This window comes from Cajanus cajan, chromosome 10 (assembly GCF_000230855.2).
Source record: "Cajanus cajan strain Asha chromosome 10, NIPB_CcT2T_4, whole genome shotgun sequence".
NCBI lineage: Eukaryota > Viridiplantae > Streptophyta > Magnoliopsida > Fabales > Fabaceae > Cajanus > Cajanus cajan.
The window spans coordinates 43,666,591-43,686,539 of record NC_138526.1 but is presented as its reverse complement, the minus strand read 5'-3'; the positions used below and the strand labels follow the sequence as shown (position 1 = coordinate 43,686,539).

Here is a 19,949-nt window from a genome sequence, read left to right as displayed (position 1 = left end):
TCATTCTTATAACTATATGTAAAAGAAATTAACAACAATGAAACTAATAGAATCAATGATAGAAAAATTCTCTCCAAGGACAAAGCTATTTCCTTACAAATGATTACATGCTCAATTCTCTCCAAATGTAAGACTTTTGAATGATTCTCTATCCTTACTCCATCCATATATTTAATTAATCATATATAGCAAACCAACTGTTCTAACTATCTAAAGTAACTACCTTATTTTCCTTTTATTCTTCTGAGCAACAACTTCTCTTTCATTAACAACAGTCAACAAAGATAAACAAATTAGCTGAAATAGAATATATTTCCCTAGAAATAAAGAACATGTAAGAAAAACATTAATCCAATAGAGAAAAGAAGTTGCAGAAAAATCAGAATGAAGGGAAATAATGGAAGATTTTGGATTATAGTTTTTGAAAAATATAGAAAAAAGAAGAAGAAAAGATTAATGCAATGGAGATGATGAAAAACATTGAATAAGGAAGAAAAATTCAACATATCACAGTGATACACCTACTGTTGTTGCATGCTTCTTCGATATTAAAGTTGGATAATTGAATTTAGAACTCTTCCCATTAATTTTGGCTACACTTCCGTGTATTTGGTTGCCACTTGCAAAGTAAAGGTGAGCGCGAGAAAGGGGAAGAGAAATAAAATTAGGGTTAATTTTTTCATAAATTAATGTTATTTTTTTTTATAAAAAAAAATAAAAAGTGAGAAAGGGAAAGATGGATAAAATTAGGGTTAACTTTTTCATAAATTAACGTTATTTAAAAAAAATTGATTACAAAATAAAATAAAAAAACTTATTAACGTTAGTTCCTTTTAAAAAAAAGTTATTAGAAAATAAAAGAATGCATATTAACGTTACTTTCTTCTTTTACAAAAATTTGATTAAAAAATAAAAAAAAATGCTTATTAATGATAGTTTCCTTTTTTAAAAGAAAATTTGATTAGAAAAATAAAAAAAAATCTTATTAATGTCAGTTCACAACAAGAAATTTCAGAATTACAAACGATAAATATCCGTGAGTAATTTAAAAAATCCGTGGATAATTACCTACGAATACATCCGTAGGTGTTTTCGTGGATATTGTTGATAATATTTTTAAAAATCATTTTAAAATTGTATTAAATAACACCATTGTTTAGTGCAACATCCCTCAGGTTTGAACTCTCAACAACTCCATTTCATAACACTTCACGCAACTCTTTGTTGGCCAATTCCCTCCATGGGTAGCCTTTTCTGAAATGTCCATTCGCTTTTAGGATCAAAGACTAATTCCACAAATCGATACAAGACTTTTCAATGTGCTTTGTCTTCACTGACACATTTTCTGAAAAAATTTCCCAGAAGATCATTCATCCCTAAATTACTCTATGTCACACAAAAAGTAGATAGATAGTATACAAATTAATTCCTTGAAACTATCATGCACTATACAATATCATACTTTTACAATCTCTGAATCCCTCTCATTCTGGTGTATTTCACAAGTTACTATATAATATAATACTATAATTTTTATATAAATTAAAAAATACTAGTATTTTAGTTTGTGTATTTCACAAGTTACATTTTTATTATATATAATTAAAATTTATAATAAATTATATATAAATATATATTATACTTAAATCAATAAATCATATTTAAAAATTTTATAAATATATATTAAACTAAAATTAGTAACTAATCAAAGAATAATTAATTTCTATATATAAAACACAAATGTCTATCTTGTGCCATAACGTTTTTAGAGACTTTTCTTTGACTAGAAGAATTATATTTTTTTTTTAACTTTTTATCTAATTTAGTTTCTATTTATCATAATTACTTATAAATTAATTTTATTACTTTTAAAACCAATTATAAATAAAAAATAATCATCTACGGATACATCCGTCGAGTTTTTTACTCAAATAATACTATTTTAAAATTTTTTTTACCCAAATAGCAATTGTACAAATTTATTTCCCCAACTAGCATCATTTACTGTTCACGTTCAGGACGGACCGTTCCAGTTTAAAAAATAACACATGACAAATGGATCAGAACGAACTGTTCCAGATTCAAAAATAGTACATAAAAAGTGAAACCAGAACGGGCCGTTCTGGCCTATAAATAAATATTTTTTTTCGATTTTCACTTATTAAATACCAAAACTCAGAAACTAACATCAAATAATTAAATTTATTGAATATTAACATTATAAATATAACTAAATAAATTTATTAAAATTCAATACAACAATAAAGATCAATGGTGGCGGAAACTGTTTATGTTGTTCTCTAATGTCTATCTCTGTTTTAATCATGCTGAAATTTGCCGTAATCACACCACATTACATTTAGCCTTACTGTAAATCTCTCAGCGGGTCATGCGAACAAGGGATATGAACTTTGTGGAACTTGCCGCAATCACACCACATTACATTTAGCCTTACTGTAAATTTCCCAACAGGTCATGCGAGCAAGGGATATAAACTTTTTGGAACTTGCCGCAATCATACCTTGCAGCAATCACATCACATTACATTTAGCCTTATTGTAAATTTCCCAACGGCTTATGCGAGCAAGGAATATGAACTTTCTGGAACTTGTCGCAATCATACCACATTTCATTTAGTCTTACTGTAAATCTCCCAGCGGGTCATGCGAACAACATAATCAGTTTCCTAGCGGGTCGGCCAAAGTCTAGTAGGATTAGAACAGAGATGAACATTAGAGAACAACATAATCAGTTTCCGCCACCATTGATCTTTATTGTTGTATTGAATTTTAATAAATTTATTTAGTTATATTTATAATGTTAATATTCAATAAATTTAATTATTTGATGTTAGTTTCTGAGTTTTGGTATTTGATAAGTGAAAACCGAAAAAAATAATAATTTATTTATAGGTTAGAACGGCTCGTTCTGATCCATTCGTCATGTATTATTTTTTAAACTAGAACGGTCCGTTCTAAACGTGAACAGTAAATGGTGCTAGTTGGAGAAATAAATTTGCACAGTTGCTATTTGGGTAAAAAAAATTTAAAATAGTATTATTTGAGTAAAAAATTCTACATCCATCAGTAATTATTTAGGAATTGTTGATAATATTTTTAAAAATTATTTCAAAATTATATTAAATAACAACTTTGTTTAATGCAACACCCCTCAAATTTGACCTCTCATATTGGCGTCACTCTTCGACATTTCACACTAACCTTAATGTTTATTTTTTAAAATAACAAATCTATATTCATATTTAAAATTTGAATAAATATATATTAAATTAAAATTAGTAACTAATCAAGGAATAATTAACTTCTGTATATAAAGCACAAATGTTTTTCTTGTGCCATAGCGTTTTTAGAGACTTTTCTTTGACTAGAAGAATTTTATATATTTTTTGACTTCTTATCTAATTTAGTTTTTATTTATTACATTTACTTATGAATTAATTTTATTATTTTTTAAAATAAATTATTAATAAAAAAATTACCCACAGATACATCCGTGAATAACCCACAGATATATTCCTGGATTATTACCCACGGATACATCCACGATAATTACCTACATATACATCCATTGCTAATTTCGTAAGTATTGTTGATAATATTTTTTAAATAAATCATTTCAAAATTATACTAAATAACAATTTTGTTCAATGCAACACCACTCATATTTGACCTCTCAACGGCTCCACTCCACGGCACTTCACACTAAACTCAATCTTATTTTGTTAAAAAAATCTATATTCATATTTAAAATTTGTATAAATATATATTAAATTAAAATTAGTAACTAATCAAAGAATAATTAACTTTTATATATAAAGCACAAATGTATTCTTTGTACCATAACATTTTGAGAGACTTTTCTTTGACTAGAAGAATTTTATATATTTTTTAATTTCTTATCTAATTTAGTTTTTATTTATTATAATTACTTATGAATTAATTTATTATTTTTAAAATAAATTATTAATACAAAAATTACCCACAGATACATCTGTGAATAATTACTCATGGATATATCCATGAATAATTACCCATGGATACATTTGTCGATAATTACCCACGGATATATCTATCGGTAACTACCCACAGTTACATCAATTGATAATTCCGTAGGTATTGTTGATAATATTTTTTAAAAGAATCATTTCAAAATTATATTAAATAACAATCTTATTTAGTGCAATACCCCTCATATTTGACCTCCTAGCGGTTTCACTCCACGACGACACTTCACACTAAACTCAATCTTTTTTTTATTTTTTATTTTTATTTATTTATAAAAATCTATATTCATATTTAAAATTTGTATAAATATATATTAAATTAAAATTAGTAATTAATCAAAGAATAATTAACTTCTATATATAAAACACAAATATTTTTCTTGTTCCACAGCGTTTTTTAGAGACTTTTCTTTGACTAGAAGAATTTTATATATTTTTAATTTCTTATCTAATTTAGTTTTTATTTATCATAATTACTTATGAATTAATTTTATTATTTTTAAAATAAATTATTAATAAAAAAAACAATTCCTCATGGATACATTCGTCAGTAATTACCCACAGATACATCCCTCGATAATTTTGTGGGTATTATATTGATAATATTTTAAAAAATATATTTCAAAATTGTATTAAATAACAATTTTTTTAGTGTAACACCCCTCATATTTGATCTCTTAGCGACTCCGCTCCACAACACTTCACACTAACTTCAATCCTTTTTTTAGAAAAAAAATCTATATTCATATGTTTTATTATTGGATCAATTCAATTATTTTTTACACTACAAATATTTTTTTATTAAAAGTAATATAGTTCAAAATTGGTAAAATTTTTATAAATGTTAAGAAATTATCTTTTTAATTTTAGACTATCATGCATCAATGTCACTTCACTAATTATATATTTCTCAATTTAAATAAAATTAACTATATATAATATTAAAAAATATATATTGATAGTAAATTATTATTTTATACTATCATTTAATTATAAATTATATATATATAATAGTTAGTATGAAAAATTATATATATTTTATAATAGTTAGTATTGTTAATCTTTTATTATTATATTTTTAAAGTTATCGACAAATTTTTTTGCATTTTCCACGAACAACATTTTAGACAGATAATCTGTGGAAAATATCTGTCTAAAACATTATAATTTTCCCATGGAAAAAATATGTGGATAACATTCATTTGAAATTTTAGACGGAAAGAATCTGTGGGTAATATCCGTCGAAATTATTCATCTTTCAAACGGACACATATTCATAAGAAAAACTCGTCGGTAATGTCATTTTTCAAACAGATATTTATCCATGTGAAAAAGTCCATCAGTAATAGATGTTTTTTTGTAGTTGTTTCTTTTGTTAAAAAAAATGATTAAAAAAATAAAAAGAATGCTTATTAACGTTAGTTTCTTCTTTTAAAAGAAAATTTGATTAGAAAAAACATTTTTTAAAAATTGTACGGAATGTAAAATTGATTTGCAATCAAAATTATTTATTTTTATATTTATTATCCAATAAATTTTTTAATTTACTTAATATAATCCAATGGATTTTTTATTTAATATAATCTAATAGATTTTTAAAAAGTAGTGGATAAAATCATCCATAAAATTAAATGAATGGATTGAATCCAATCCTTTTCTTTTTTTTTCTATAATAAATAGATTAGATGAATTTCTATATAGATTAGATGAATTTCTATATGGATTAATTGAATGAATGATGGATAAATAGATAATTTTGTCAGCCCACATAATATATTCACAAATTCTTGTTATAAACCAATCATAACATAATTAATCATTCAAGGCAATAACAAAATATAGTATGATGCATGAGATCGAGGATACCCTTTCTTAATCATCAAATAAAGACTCAAGGCAAACAAAATAATAACTTGAATAAACACATCTACACACATGACCACACACGAAATTACCCTTTCTTAAATCCCAAATATTAAAATGTCTCCTTTAAATTCAACAATCAAACATCCGTCCAAAGGTAAGTCATTCAACACAGAGTATAGACATTAAAATCCCAAGTTTAATCCATCAATTATATAATTAAATGTTAATGTCTCATTAATCCTAATCAAGTAGTTAGTGCGAAAACATCATGGATTAGGAAAAAGAATCACATTCAATTCATAGGAAAAAAGACATGCTTTGAAATACACCATACCAATTGGTATATATTTCATACTAGTAACATATTTAAAAAAAAATGTATAATATCATGTCATTATTGTTTATATACCCTAAACATTGTTTTTTTGAAAGACAACAATTTTATTATAGTTAAATTAATTGCACACAAGAAGTGTCAATTAGAATAAGTACAATAATGTCATTGAATTAATATTTCTTGATAAACAAGGACACTGTGATGCAAGAGAATAACGAGAGCCTTACTCTACAATAAATTGTAAAACCGTAATAAATACATAAATTCACTCACAACAAATTACAGAATTGTAACAAACACACTTGCCTCTATTTCTATCTACAAATACAACAAACACCATCTATATTTTTCCAATCTTTTGTGTCTATTTGACTGTGTTGCAATTTTTATTTGATATATTATATTAATCTCTTTTTATAAATGAAAGTATATGTTAGTTTAAATTTATTAATTTATCTTACATGTAACGTTTATGTGGGCGTATTAAGGTAGGAAAAAAAATAAAGTAAAAAAAAATAATACAAAAAAAAGTTTATTTGAGATGTATGTGAAAATTTGGCATAAACAGTAGAAAGTTGACCCTAGATACACATTTGAGATGTACGTAAAAAATAATTGGAAATTTTATGTTAATGTTTTATTGATAATATCATAACACGTCAAATTTAATATATTCACAATGACTTATTATATATCGATATGTTTGATATTTCCACACATTTATTTCGATTTCATTTTTATATCTCATTTCTTTTTCCAATCCCTTTCTTTCTGTTATTTCCATTATACTTACTACTACATTTTTCTATCCATCTTTTCTTGACTACGTGTACCCTCAAATTAAGGTCGGAAAGAATCTATTTTTTTTCTGCGAATTAATGAATTATGACGTTATGTACGTGCAACACGTTGGAGTTGTGAACGCATGTTATAGAAGAGGAGAATAATTCAAGATTTTCTGGCGAGAAGAAGCGAAGAAAATATAGTAAACCGAGTCTTTGTCTACCTCGGCCCCGGCATCTGTTTCTCAGTCTCACGTTTGAACACAGAAGCACAACAACCACAGCACTGAAAGATAAAAACAAATATCATAATATTATATACCTGCAGTCTGCAGAGATGGTGAGAACCCCTTGTTGTGACCAAAATGGACTCAAGAAAGGAGCATGGACGCCAGAGGAAGACAGGAAGTTGATTGCTTATATCACTAAGTATGGCCACTGGAATTGGCGCTTACTCCCCAAGTTTGCAGGTACTTTCATTTTATTTTTTTTCTTACAGTGGGTGAAGAAAATTAGAACATTTACAATATCTCAGATTGCGTTTTATATAGATCTTCTAGTTATACCTTATAATGTGTCTTTGAAACGAAAAATTATCATTGAATCTTCAACCATATAATTTTTAACTAATTTTTATATAACAATCAAGCTAGTGTTACTATTTAATTTCTTATAAATTGAAAAATCTAAATATATGTCATGCAGTGAGTAATCGGAATTATGAACGTTTGTTACGTAAACTACCTAATAATTTTTTCAGAATTGACATTACATTGAATGTAACAAAGATACAAACACACTTAAACTAAAATACTTCTAAAGAGAGAAAAAATAAGATAGAAAAATGAAACAAGCTTCTTGAATAATCATAAGTTACAAAAATTTTATGCATGAACTAATTTGTAATTTTTTTTTAGAGAAATTACGTGAGAAAACTTCTACATTAGTTTATATATTTAATTTATGAAGAAACTTATTTCATTTTTTTCTTCATATTTTTTTTCTTTTTAAGAGTGTTTGTGAAGAAGTTTACTCAACCATTCTTAGTCTTTAGATTTCAGTTCTAGCTCTAACCATGAGAGGTTTGTTTGGTTTGGTTTTCAGGTCTTGCCAGGTGTGGGAAAAGTTGCAGACTGAGATGGCTGAACTATCTAAGACCCGATGTCAAGAGAGGGAATTTTAGTCGTGAAGAAGAAGAAACTATTGTCAAACTTCACGAAAAGCTGGGTAATAGGTATGTATGTTATATATCACCCGTATTGGAGCTATTGTTTCTTCTAAAGTTTCCACAACTCAACGCTCACTTTTTTCACGCAAAATGCAAATCGCATATTGTCATGAATCTGATAAACATCTTACCGCAAATTCGCAATCGCATTGTGATGTAATTTAAAATCAAAACAGTAGAATGGAAAAAGAGTTGGAGTCTATTGAGACATGATTTGCACGGACAAAGCCAAGTATATAAGTCTACTTAGTTTCAAGTGAGAAAATATTACAAATCTGTCGTGAATCCTAAATTTCAATGCAACGTAACATAGCTTATATAAACATAAACATTCTTCGTATGCATATTTTACACTAAAATACTAGTCATAACTCATAAGTAATTCAAAAGAGCCATAATATTGTAGCTTGATCACAGTTTAAAGCTATGCAGACAGCCAGACACCATACATCTAGCAACACCAACAATTGCTTATACTATAATACAAATAAACTTTTTAATTTATTCCATTTTTTTTTATATCTGTTGCACAAGAATTTAATTAAAATATGCTAATAATGTAAAAAAAAAAAAAATTACACCGTCATTCAATTCTATCTAATATTATTATGTAAAATATATTTGTTAACTTTTATACGGTACTATCTTAAAATCATATTGAATTGCCTGTATAATTTATTTTTTTCACCCTAACAGTAAATCCAGATGATTGGTTCGATGTCCTTTAGTTTTTGTGGATTTCAGGTTCTCCTATTGGTAAATAAAACTATAACACGTGTCCTTATAACTCAAACATAAGATTCATTAATGTAACATTTCTGTTTTATTAGTACTTTAACTAGAGTGTGATATCATATATATCATATTTCTAACAATATATTGTATCACAAACTCTACTGTTAGACAAATATAAAGATGAATCAATATCATATAAAAAAAATTATCCGGACTTTAGAATTGATTGAAGTTGTGCAGATTTAAAAGAATATTAAGAGAGTACGGAATATTGTGTGGTGTGTGTTGAGGTTGGTTTGATATCCATCAATTGTACGTTCAGATGGTCAGCAATTGCTGCTGAATTGCCCGGAAGGACTGATAATGAGATAAAGAATCATTGGCACACAGCCCTTAAGAAACGTATTGAAAAAAAGTCATCAGAAGCTAAACGTGAAACTGCAAAAGAAAAATTACCCAAGTCAATGGAGACAGTGTTAGAGAACCACAGTGATTCCTATACAACAGATGCTGCTGCTGCTGCAGCCGCAACAAACCGTGAAAATTGGGTTCCAGAAATCGATGATGATTATTTTTTCTCTGTGGACGCTTATACGGAGTCTGCAGTGTGTGCAGATTTCTGGACAGAGCCTTATTTAGTTGACAATTCCTATGTTCCACCTGAGTATGACGTTGAACTTTGGAGCCAAAACGAATTGTATGAGTGTGAGGGTTTATTCAGCTGATCGCATGTTTCCGGGGATTAATTGGAAACTTCTATTGTTGCTACTCGAGCGTGCCTCTGTATATGTATGTATTTTGAATGCTTAAGTAACTTTATGCCAATTAAAATGTTGTATGTGATGTAAACAATATATTTCGTGACGGAATAAGATAATAAAGAGTAGCAATATGTGATTACTTTCAAATACTTCTTTAACCTACCAATATCTTATGTTTGAATACTATGGATAAAAAAGACGTGACTGGTTTTTTTAAAATTTAATTATCATCAAAATTGATAAATATTTTATACTCATTATATAGTAACAAAAAGACTTATATTTTTCTTAACTTATAAATGTGTATTAAAAAATAATTATGTGCAAGTTAAGAATATGAAAAAAAATTGCTCGAGAGTTGTTTACCATATAAATTAGAACATTTTATTTTTCACAAAACTATAGTAGTCATTATTTTTTATGAATAAAAATTATAATGAGGATAACATGATTCAAGTTTTGGACTATCTACATGCTACTTTTATCCCTTTGTGAAAAACTATAATGACTCAAAATTTAGTCAAAAAAATTGACAAAAACAACCAAGTAAAAACTAAATTAATAACCCCAAAAAAAAGTTGTATATGTGTGTCTAGAAATTTTATTTACTATCTTACAGTTGATTTGAAGTTCCTTTAGTTTCGATAATATATATATATATATATATATATATATATATATATATATATATATATATATATATATATGAAACACTTCTATTACCGACAAATTTAATTATATTTCCAACATTTTTCACTTTAACCCATTTCTTTTTATGGAAAATATAGCGAGTGGTACATAAAGAATATAAAACGTAAGTTAGGATAAAATGCAATTTAATTACATGGAATAAAATATAATTTACCTACGATCAATAGCTTTTTTACAGCAACATATAGACAAATTTAATAAATCAATTGAAGCGAGTAAAGGAGTCCTTACTAATTTTGGAATAATCTACTATAGAACCAAAACATATATCTAAATTCAATAAGTTACTAGTTAGACTCAGGCTAAACACATCATCGCCTTTTGCTAGAAAATTTGATAGCATATTTCTATAAATTCTTATAGATTTGTTTGGGTAAAATTTTAAGCTACTCGAATTTACAAAATCAAAGAAGACTAAGAAAATGAAGACAGGTTCAGAAACGAAGTAATGTTCAAAATAGATGAAGGTTTGATATAATGACCAAAGACCTCGTAAAAATCATTCGATAATGTATTAAGAAATTGAGAGGGAAGTTGTGAAAGGTTAATAGTAGTTGAGAGTGGTTACCTAAAAGGGGGTTAGGTTACCTGAAAACTCTTCAAATAAGTTGAGAATAGCTTGTACGTATCGACCAAAATTTTTGATAGACCTCTTTTTAGGGGTTAATGCAGCCAATCTTACCCTTTCGAGTGAGTATGAGATGGAAGATTAAAGAGGAACAAACTTAAGTCTCCTCTCAAAAATAATATTAAGCCATAATTGTAACAACCAAAGGGGTCCAGAAAGGTTTCGAAAGTCATTCTCTCGAAACAAACTCTTTAAAGCCTCATCAAGACAAGTGTATAAAGAGGCCAATAACAACTTACTTAAACAAACCTTCTTCTAAAATGCAAAGACTGGACAAGAACATAGTAATACTTCGATACTTAAAGAAAATGGGTGCAAAAAACATAGGCAGACAACCAATATAAAAGAAAGACTATATTCTCAGACTCAGTAATAGGGTCACCCTCCTTGCCATGATGAGCATTGATAGAAGCCAAATATGTCTTTTTGTCCCATATGATGAAGTATCCATAAGCAAGATCTCCTCCTCAAATGCCTCAAGATGATACCTATACCCTATAGGCTTTAGATCTGTAATAGCAACAATATCCACCAGAGTCGAGCATACAAACCCACAAAGAAATTCGAAAGCTCGAGTTTCCCTGTTCCAAAAGAAAATAGAAGATAATAACATCTGAGGATAAAAAACATGCAAATCAAACTTTGCTACATGGACAAAGTCAAAAAATACTTGCGTCATGCCATATTGACTTCATAAAACTCTTAAGATGCTCAAGTCACTAAATGTGTCTATCCTTAACAGGGGGGAAAAGCTCTAAAGATTTTAGTGGTATAAAAAAAAAGAGATAAATCTATCTTAGGAGAATAAACGAAAGGCAAGGTAGCATCATCCTTAGAGAGTAAATCATTGGCATATCTCTTTTTATTCTAACCCGAGAAAGGACCTAGGAAAGCATGAGAAGAACCATCTTGAGTAGAGAAGGGAATGAGTACCTAAGAGTGATAAATCTTACGACTAGCCTCCTCCATTCCAGGGATAGGAACGAAAGGATCACTTCCTCCCTCTAGAGTTGAATTAGCAACATTCTCCATCAAAAGTGGAAGACTTGGTGCAGAAAAAGCATAAACAGGGGCTGGAGTAGCTGAAGTAGAAGTTGCTGAAGTAGTCATGGATGCAGAAGAAGAAAGCATAGAGGTTAAAGATGAAGAAGAGAAAATTTTTACTAAGGTAGTAAAGGTGAAAATTCGAAACAATCACTACAAGAAAATGACGATTTTGCGACGGTTATATGGCCTACATTGCGACGGTTAGAACTGCCGCAAAGACAACATTGCGATGGTTTGGGAACCGTCGCAGAATTGTCCGTCACCAGGCAATTTTGCGACGGTTATCAAAACCGTTGCACAAACCGTCGCAAAATTGGAATTGCGACCCTTTCATCAACTGTCGCACCAACTGCCTCTATATTAACATTGTGACCCTTTCATCAACTGTCGCACCAACTGCCTCTAAATTAATATTACGACCCTTTTTTTACCCGTCGGAAATTATAATTTTTTTTTAATTTTAATAAATTTATTAATGTAACAATCCTCATATTTGATCTTTCAAGGGTTCTATTTCACAATATTTTACTGTTTAGCATGTTTTATCCTTACTTGTGCAATTTCTGGGAGACTTTCCAGAAGGTCACCCATCCCTGTACTACTCCAGGTCAAACACGCTTAACTGTGAAGTTCTGATGAGTAAGCTACCGAAATGTATATGTATGTTGTCAGTATAACTTGTACAAATTAATTCATTTAAGTCATCCTCAAATATACAATCTCATATTTGTACTATAATAATAATATCTAAGAATTTTATATTACGAATAATAATAAATAATAATAATAATAATAATATATTTAGTTATTCTTTATTTATATGTACTTACTTTTATAATTAACATATACTTATTTCTATTTAAAATTATAATTTAAATTATTTAATTTTATAATTTATAATGATAATATAATTTATAAAATTATAAATATTTATTTATTACATACTTATAAATTAAATTTTAATATTTTAAATAAATTATTAATTAATTTAATATATTTATTTACCTTAAATCAAGCATATAAAATTAAAAAAAAAATATTTATCCTTGTTTTATTTTCTAATTATCAACTATTAATAAAATACTAACTTAAAATCTTATCTAATTATATATAATATTCTCATATCAAATTTAAAACCAGATATTAGTTATACAAAAATATTAAGATCATATAATAAATTATCAAAAAGATTTTACTAAGTGTTACACCGCTTAATAACTTTATATTAAATGTGAATTTTGAAAATCTAACCGTTAGATTGAAAGTTCATATCTCTTAGATCATACATGTCAAATTTTATTAAAAGTGAACAACAACTTAAAGGTAATCAAAACGTTCATATTTTAGTATATTTTGAAATGTATATTACGTCAATTTTATTTTATGAGAATGAAGTATCAAATCATCTTAGATTAATATAAAATTTGACATATATGATCTAAGAGATATGAACATTCAATCTAACGGTTGGATTTTCAAAATTCACATTTAATATAAAGTTATTGAGTGGTGTAACACTTACTAAAAGTTACACCGGTGTCGTTTGAACCCTCCTATATATATATATATATATATATATATATATATATATATATATATATATATATATATATATATATATATAGGGACGGATGCACGTTTGGAATAGTGGGGCACTTGCCCCCACTACTATTTGACATATACATAATTTTTTATCTAAAAAAATAATATATTTTAAAAAATAAAAATTATATTATAATAAAATAAAAATATAGATTCAGAAAAAATGTTTATTTATTTGATATCTGTCAAATTTTTGAAAGAAATTAATTCTCATGTGATACAAAAAATTTCTTAATAATGAATTAATTTTTTAAAAAGTTTAATTATAATATATATATGTATATATATATATATGTCTTAATATTCACATATATAATGTAATATATTAAAATAAATAATTTTTTGATAAAATAAAATTTGTACCATGCATGTTTATCTTTTGTGTTTTTTATTTATTGTATATGTTGATTGAAAAAATCAAAATAGTAAAATTGTATATATTGATTAAAAAAATCAAAATAAGAAAAATCAGAAGATTTATGTTCCATTTAGAATTGTTATTATATGATATAAATTAAAATAAATTATCATCTAAAAAATATATATTAGATATTAAAAACATATTTATATCATAAATAAATTAAACTGGATTTTTATAAAATTTAACATGTTTATTTTTATATTTTTAATAGTGTTAAAAAGATGGACATTTAAAATAAAATTTATAAAATTTAACATTGTAAATTATTCAATAATATGTGATCTGATAACTCAAAAATTAAGTTATAAAATAATAATTATATTTATTTATATACTCTAACACATCTTACATACAAGATAAATTCATAAGTTTGTTGAAAGATAAATTTATATTCTAGTCACGATTTTGAAATTATATAAAGAAAAAAAAATCGTGTACCTCATGTTAAAGGAAGTATATATAAAATTGTTAATAAAATATAAGTTCATTAAGATAATATACATAATACTTCAAAAAAAAAAAACTTTTAAATTCTAATAAAAAAAATTGTCTTGTAGATTGCAACGGTTTATAGTAAACCGTCGCAATGCTGAAAATTTTGCGACGGTTTATGACTAATTGTCGGAATGTTAAAAAAATTTTGCAACAGTTTATGATTAATTATCGTAATGTTAAACAAATTTTGCGATGGTTTACAATAAATCGTCGCAATGTTGAACAATTTTGCAACGATTTATCATAAACCGTCGCAATGTTAAACAAATTTTGCGACGGTTTACGATAAACTGTCGCAATGTTAAATAATTTTGCGACGGTTTTGAAAAATTGTCATATGAAGGATCGCAATATCAAAGCGACGATGGTTTCTAGATAACCGTCGCAATTTATCATTTTTCTTGTAGTGAATAAAATGCTTAAGTAAGGGCATAAATGGGCCTCAACTAGATTGGCCCCACGTTTGAAATCCAAAATTTTAAATTTTATTCAAACGTATCAAAATGCAAAGATATGATTGCCTGTCCTAAAAAAGCATGATCGACACTACCATATTACTAAAAAGATAGAAAAATCAGAACTTTGATTTGATTTGTGTCAAAAGCATTTAATGAATACAAATAGTGACACATTTAGGGTTCCTTGAGAAAGGCAAAGTACATTAAGATACTTGTAAAAAAAAACATTTGCTCTCATGCATTCCGAGACAAATATTTTTTAGGGGGTATATGTTTGGATAAAATTTTAAGGTACTCAAATTTTACAAAATCAAAGAAGACTAAGGAAATAAAGAGGGGTTCAGAAACGAAGTAACATTCAAAACAGAGGAAGATTTGATATAATGACTACAAACCTCAAAGAAATCATCCGATAATGTATTAAGAAATCGAGAAGTTAACAGTAGTTGAGAGTGGTTACCCACGTCGCATAGTGCGGATTCGTTATGTATCCCATGTTGAAGTAGTGTAAAATAATTGCTCTCCCCTACTTTCTATAAATAAACAAGTTAGACTCATTTGTAAGGGTTAAAAATTCAACTTACACACTCACACGCACCCATTGCCTACATTCATGGCTCCTGTGCACTATTGAGTATGATTTCTTGGCGTTGTTCTTTTCTTTCTTAGCTTAGTTTTAGAATAGCTAAGTTTAGCATAGTTTAGTATCTTTGTTAATTTCTTCATAGAATCCTATGCCCTATAATTCATGTACTATTTGAAGTCAAGGATATGGTTATTGTACTTAATATACACACTGTTCATTTGATTTACTTAAGTGTCTATATGCATAAATCATGTTTTGTGGTAGTCATTGAAGAGCATATAGAAATCTTTGCATGCTAAATCACATAAAATTGGACCTTGACTAGTTTAGCTTGTTTATTTCAATATAGTCACTTATATTTTATGTGTATGAGATTAATTCTTGAAAAACTTGTTGCATTCTAAGAACGTACATAATTGAAACTGGTTGTCTTACGCATACAAAATGGTTTAATCTTTATAGTTGTGAAATTTGTTGGTGATCATAATTGAGAAATATGTAGGATACACTACTTTACACATTTAAATTGAAAACTGTGTTAGTTCAAATAAAAAAGATCCATAAACAAAAATCTCCCAAATAGATTGTGATAAAGCAACTAAGAGCCATCCATACTATTTCTGTTGAAAACAAACAAAAAAAAAGTGCATTAATAATTGTAAATCCCCCCTCCCAAGCATGAAGCATGCGGCATGCATGGATCATTCCCTTTTCTATGGGTCTCGATGAAGAGAAATACATAGAAAACTAACCATAATTAATGACAAATACTTCTTTTAAAAAAATTATTCTTTCAAATTTAAAATTAATTTTTTTAACTCATAATTTTGAAAATAAATATTATTTTAATCCATCCGCTCAAATATCATTAACTAAATCTATCCAATAAAAATCACCTATTACCAAATATGTCACACCAAATTTACATATTAGTATTTTTGTTAGCGAAAACATCTAATGTATATTTGTCTCAAAATTTTACTTTTAATTATGTTATTAGTACTCCAAGAGAATAAAATAAAATTTTGTTAAAATCATAAGGACAAAAAAAACCGTTTTAAAATTTAAAAGATAAAAAAATTTATCTTAAATTTAATGGATTAAAAATATATCTAAATTCCTAATTTATAAATAACCTCTCCATTAATGTTACAGGCATTTTTGATTATTTTTGTCATAAGATAGATTTCGATAAATTAATTGTTTTATTATATAATGCCCTTTCAAAATAAAGATTTTAAAGGCACAATACTGAACCTTTTTATCAAATCATCTTCGATCTGAAATGAAGGCAAATTTTGGCCAAGTATTTGGTAAATACTTAATAAAAGTTATAAAGGAAGAATATTAGTTCGATAATATCGAAAGGAAGATTCTATATCAGTTGGAAATTGTAACCTCCTTGCCTAGGCCGGACCTGATCTTTTGAAGTCTGCTAAACAGGTATCTAGGTGTCGGGTTCAGATATGTCAATTTATAGGGTCGGTAGTCAAGCTCATATAATTCATTGCTAGGTGATCGAGTTTATATAAGCCAACACAACAATACGTAACTTTGAGATAAACGCGAAGGAACAAAAGAAATCAAGTGACTTATTTTTTGAAAGGGGAATGACATGAAAGATGCGACATATCAAACGTTGAGGGGCAAACCGACAAAACTCATACCGCAAAATATGGAACAAAAAGATATCAAAAATATGATGAACATGCACATAGATAAGATATAGGTAAAAAAATTTAGGTTAAATAGGGCAAGAAAGGAACCCTGAAGGATACACATTCATTCAAGAGAACATAGAAGAGAGTTGTATATTAATGTTCCACCAGCGACGAGACCACCAATTCTTGACTGGAACAAAAATATTTAGGCATAGACAACGTCTCAAAAAAACAAATTTCAGCAATAATTGACAGACATATCCATTAAAAAAGAAGAAGAAGATAAATATAGAGGTATTTTATTTGATCAAAAAATACGACGGTTACATCGAAGAAGCAATTTACAACAATTATGAGAAGAAATTACATACCAATTTTGATAAATAATTACCTGGAGAACACATGTCAAACTCTAGGAATCATTAGACAGATTGTACACATGTACGGGGACCTTAGATTCTGACTGTTAGTTAGGAAATCTGTAAATAAGGGTGCCTAAGTTCTTAACAATTTTTTTAGTTGTGATTAGATAAATATAACACTCAAAAACATCGTTCAGGCCGACACAATGGCTGTCGAAAAATTGTTTATGTAATTCACTATCTTAAGTGTAGTTATTCTTTCCCGAATTTCTTCTATCTTCTATAACTTTTTATCCCACCTATGACTCTTTCTTTTGTTTATGACATTTTGTTCTTTCTATAACATCTTTTATTAATTGCATTGTTCTATATCTCTCCATCTTTCTTCTTTCGATAACTCCTACTTTGAATGGCTTGTTCTTATCTTTGTTATCTATGTTTTATGTATCTGTTTAACTTTATAAATTAAAATCTTAAAACATATGGTTAAAAAAAATAAAAAAAATATTATAAGGTATACTTATTTAAGTCTATAAATCTCAAATAAAAAAATCATATCCCGATAAAAACTAAAAATATACATGTCATTTTATATAATTAATGAGTAAAAACAACGTAATATGTCTGATGAGTATCAAAATATAAATATTTGTTTATGCACAATGTTGTTATATCGAAAAGGAAATAAAAAAAATTACTATATATGCTAAGTTTGGTGAATTTATTTGTTTCATACTATTTTCTCAAATTATATGTGATAAATGTATTATACTGGTAAAGAATTCACAACAACATTAAATTTATTTGTTCTGCGAATAAAAATCTTATTTATTAGAATTTTTGTGAGAAGTTACTTGTTTCAAGATTTTTAAATTCTATTCTTATATTCTCAACACAAATTTCTACCAAAAACAAGTTGGTACGTATTGGTTCACCGTCTCTCTTATTAATTAATATCATATTATTATGTATAATATATTTATTAACTTTTATAATAACTAGTACTTTGCAGACTAAATTTTTGTAATTATTATATAAAACTAAATTATATAAAAATAAATATTATATTTAAATATATATATATATATATATATACATATATTATATTTAAAATTTGCATAAATAGGTATTTTTAAATGTATTAGTTATATTTTCTATTTAAGATAAAGTTTATATTATGACAAAGATTATTTTTAATTATTGATAATTTATCTTAAAAATATTAAATTTTAATTTATAAATAAATATAATAAATAAAATTTATTTAGATAAAAAAAAATTTAAAAATCCTTAAAAAATTCCCGTCAAAAAACAAAATACTCTCCTAAAAAATACTCTCGATAGTTTTAGCATATATGGATTGCTTATCTTAAAATCATATTGAAAATGAATTTTTATTATCTGATATTATAAAATCCGGATGATTGCTTCAATGTCCTTTAGTATTATAGGATTTCAGGTTCTCCTGTTTGCTTATTCAATAAAATTATCACTTGTGTATTCTTCTTATTCATATATAACATAAATGTAACATTTCTATTTGAATACTTTAACTAGAATTTGATATCATGTAATATTCATTTCTGAGAATATTGTATCACATACTCTATATATTGTTAGACAAATATAAAGATCCATATAAGTATATATCCATACTTTAGAATTGAAGCACAAATTTAAAAGAATATTAAAACTATTTAATGGATTGAATTTTATTTATCTGGCAAGGATTTAATGGATTGAGTTTGCTTCGATGTAGCAACAAGAACCACTTATTATAACTTGATTGACAAATGGTGTCAAAAGAAAAAGGAAAAAAAAAAACTCTATTTGACTAATAAATTTTTTTTTAAAAAAAGAGACCAAAACCCTGGACACAAAATTATTGGTTGCCTAATTAAGAGAGCATGAAAAGGAAAGAGACAGATCGAGAAAACAATGATGGTAGAACTATGATATTTCTAAAGAAATTATTGGGCGGCATGTGTCGCGACTTTGGTTTTTCAGTACAAACTATTTGTGTGTGGTGTGTTGAGCTTGAGTTTGATATCCATCATCAATTGTGCAGATGGGTTAGCAATTGCTTCTGAATTGCCAGGAAGGATGGATAACGAGATGAACAATCACGGGCATACCACCCTTAATCCTGTCTTTTAGTAGAAACAAAAGCAGCAGAGAAAAATAGAAAGAGAAGAGAAAATAAAGAAAAAGAAAGTAGGTAAGAAATCAAGTCAACACAACATAA

The 19,949-nt window shown here is 26.9% G+C and overlaps 1 protein-coding gene across 1 annotated transcript; it reads left to right on the top strand.

The window, feature by feature from the left end:
* The first annotated feature begins 6,857 nt into the window (after window positions 1–6,857).
* LOC109806453 (transcription factor MYB4) lies at window positions 6,858–9,872 on the top strand. The gene is made up of 3 exons (XM_020368865.3): window positions 6,858–7,479; window positions 8,114–8,243; window positions 9,295–9,872. The coding sequence occupies exons 1-3, from the start codon at window positions 7,347–7,349 to the stop codon at window positions 9,695–9,697; spliced, it is 666 nt and encodes a 221-aa protein (XP_020224454.1). The 5' UTR covers window positions 6,858–7,346; the 3' UTR covers window positions 9,698–9,872.
* Window positions 9,873–19,949: the final 10,077 nt, after the last annotated feature.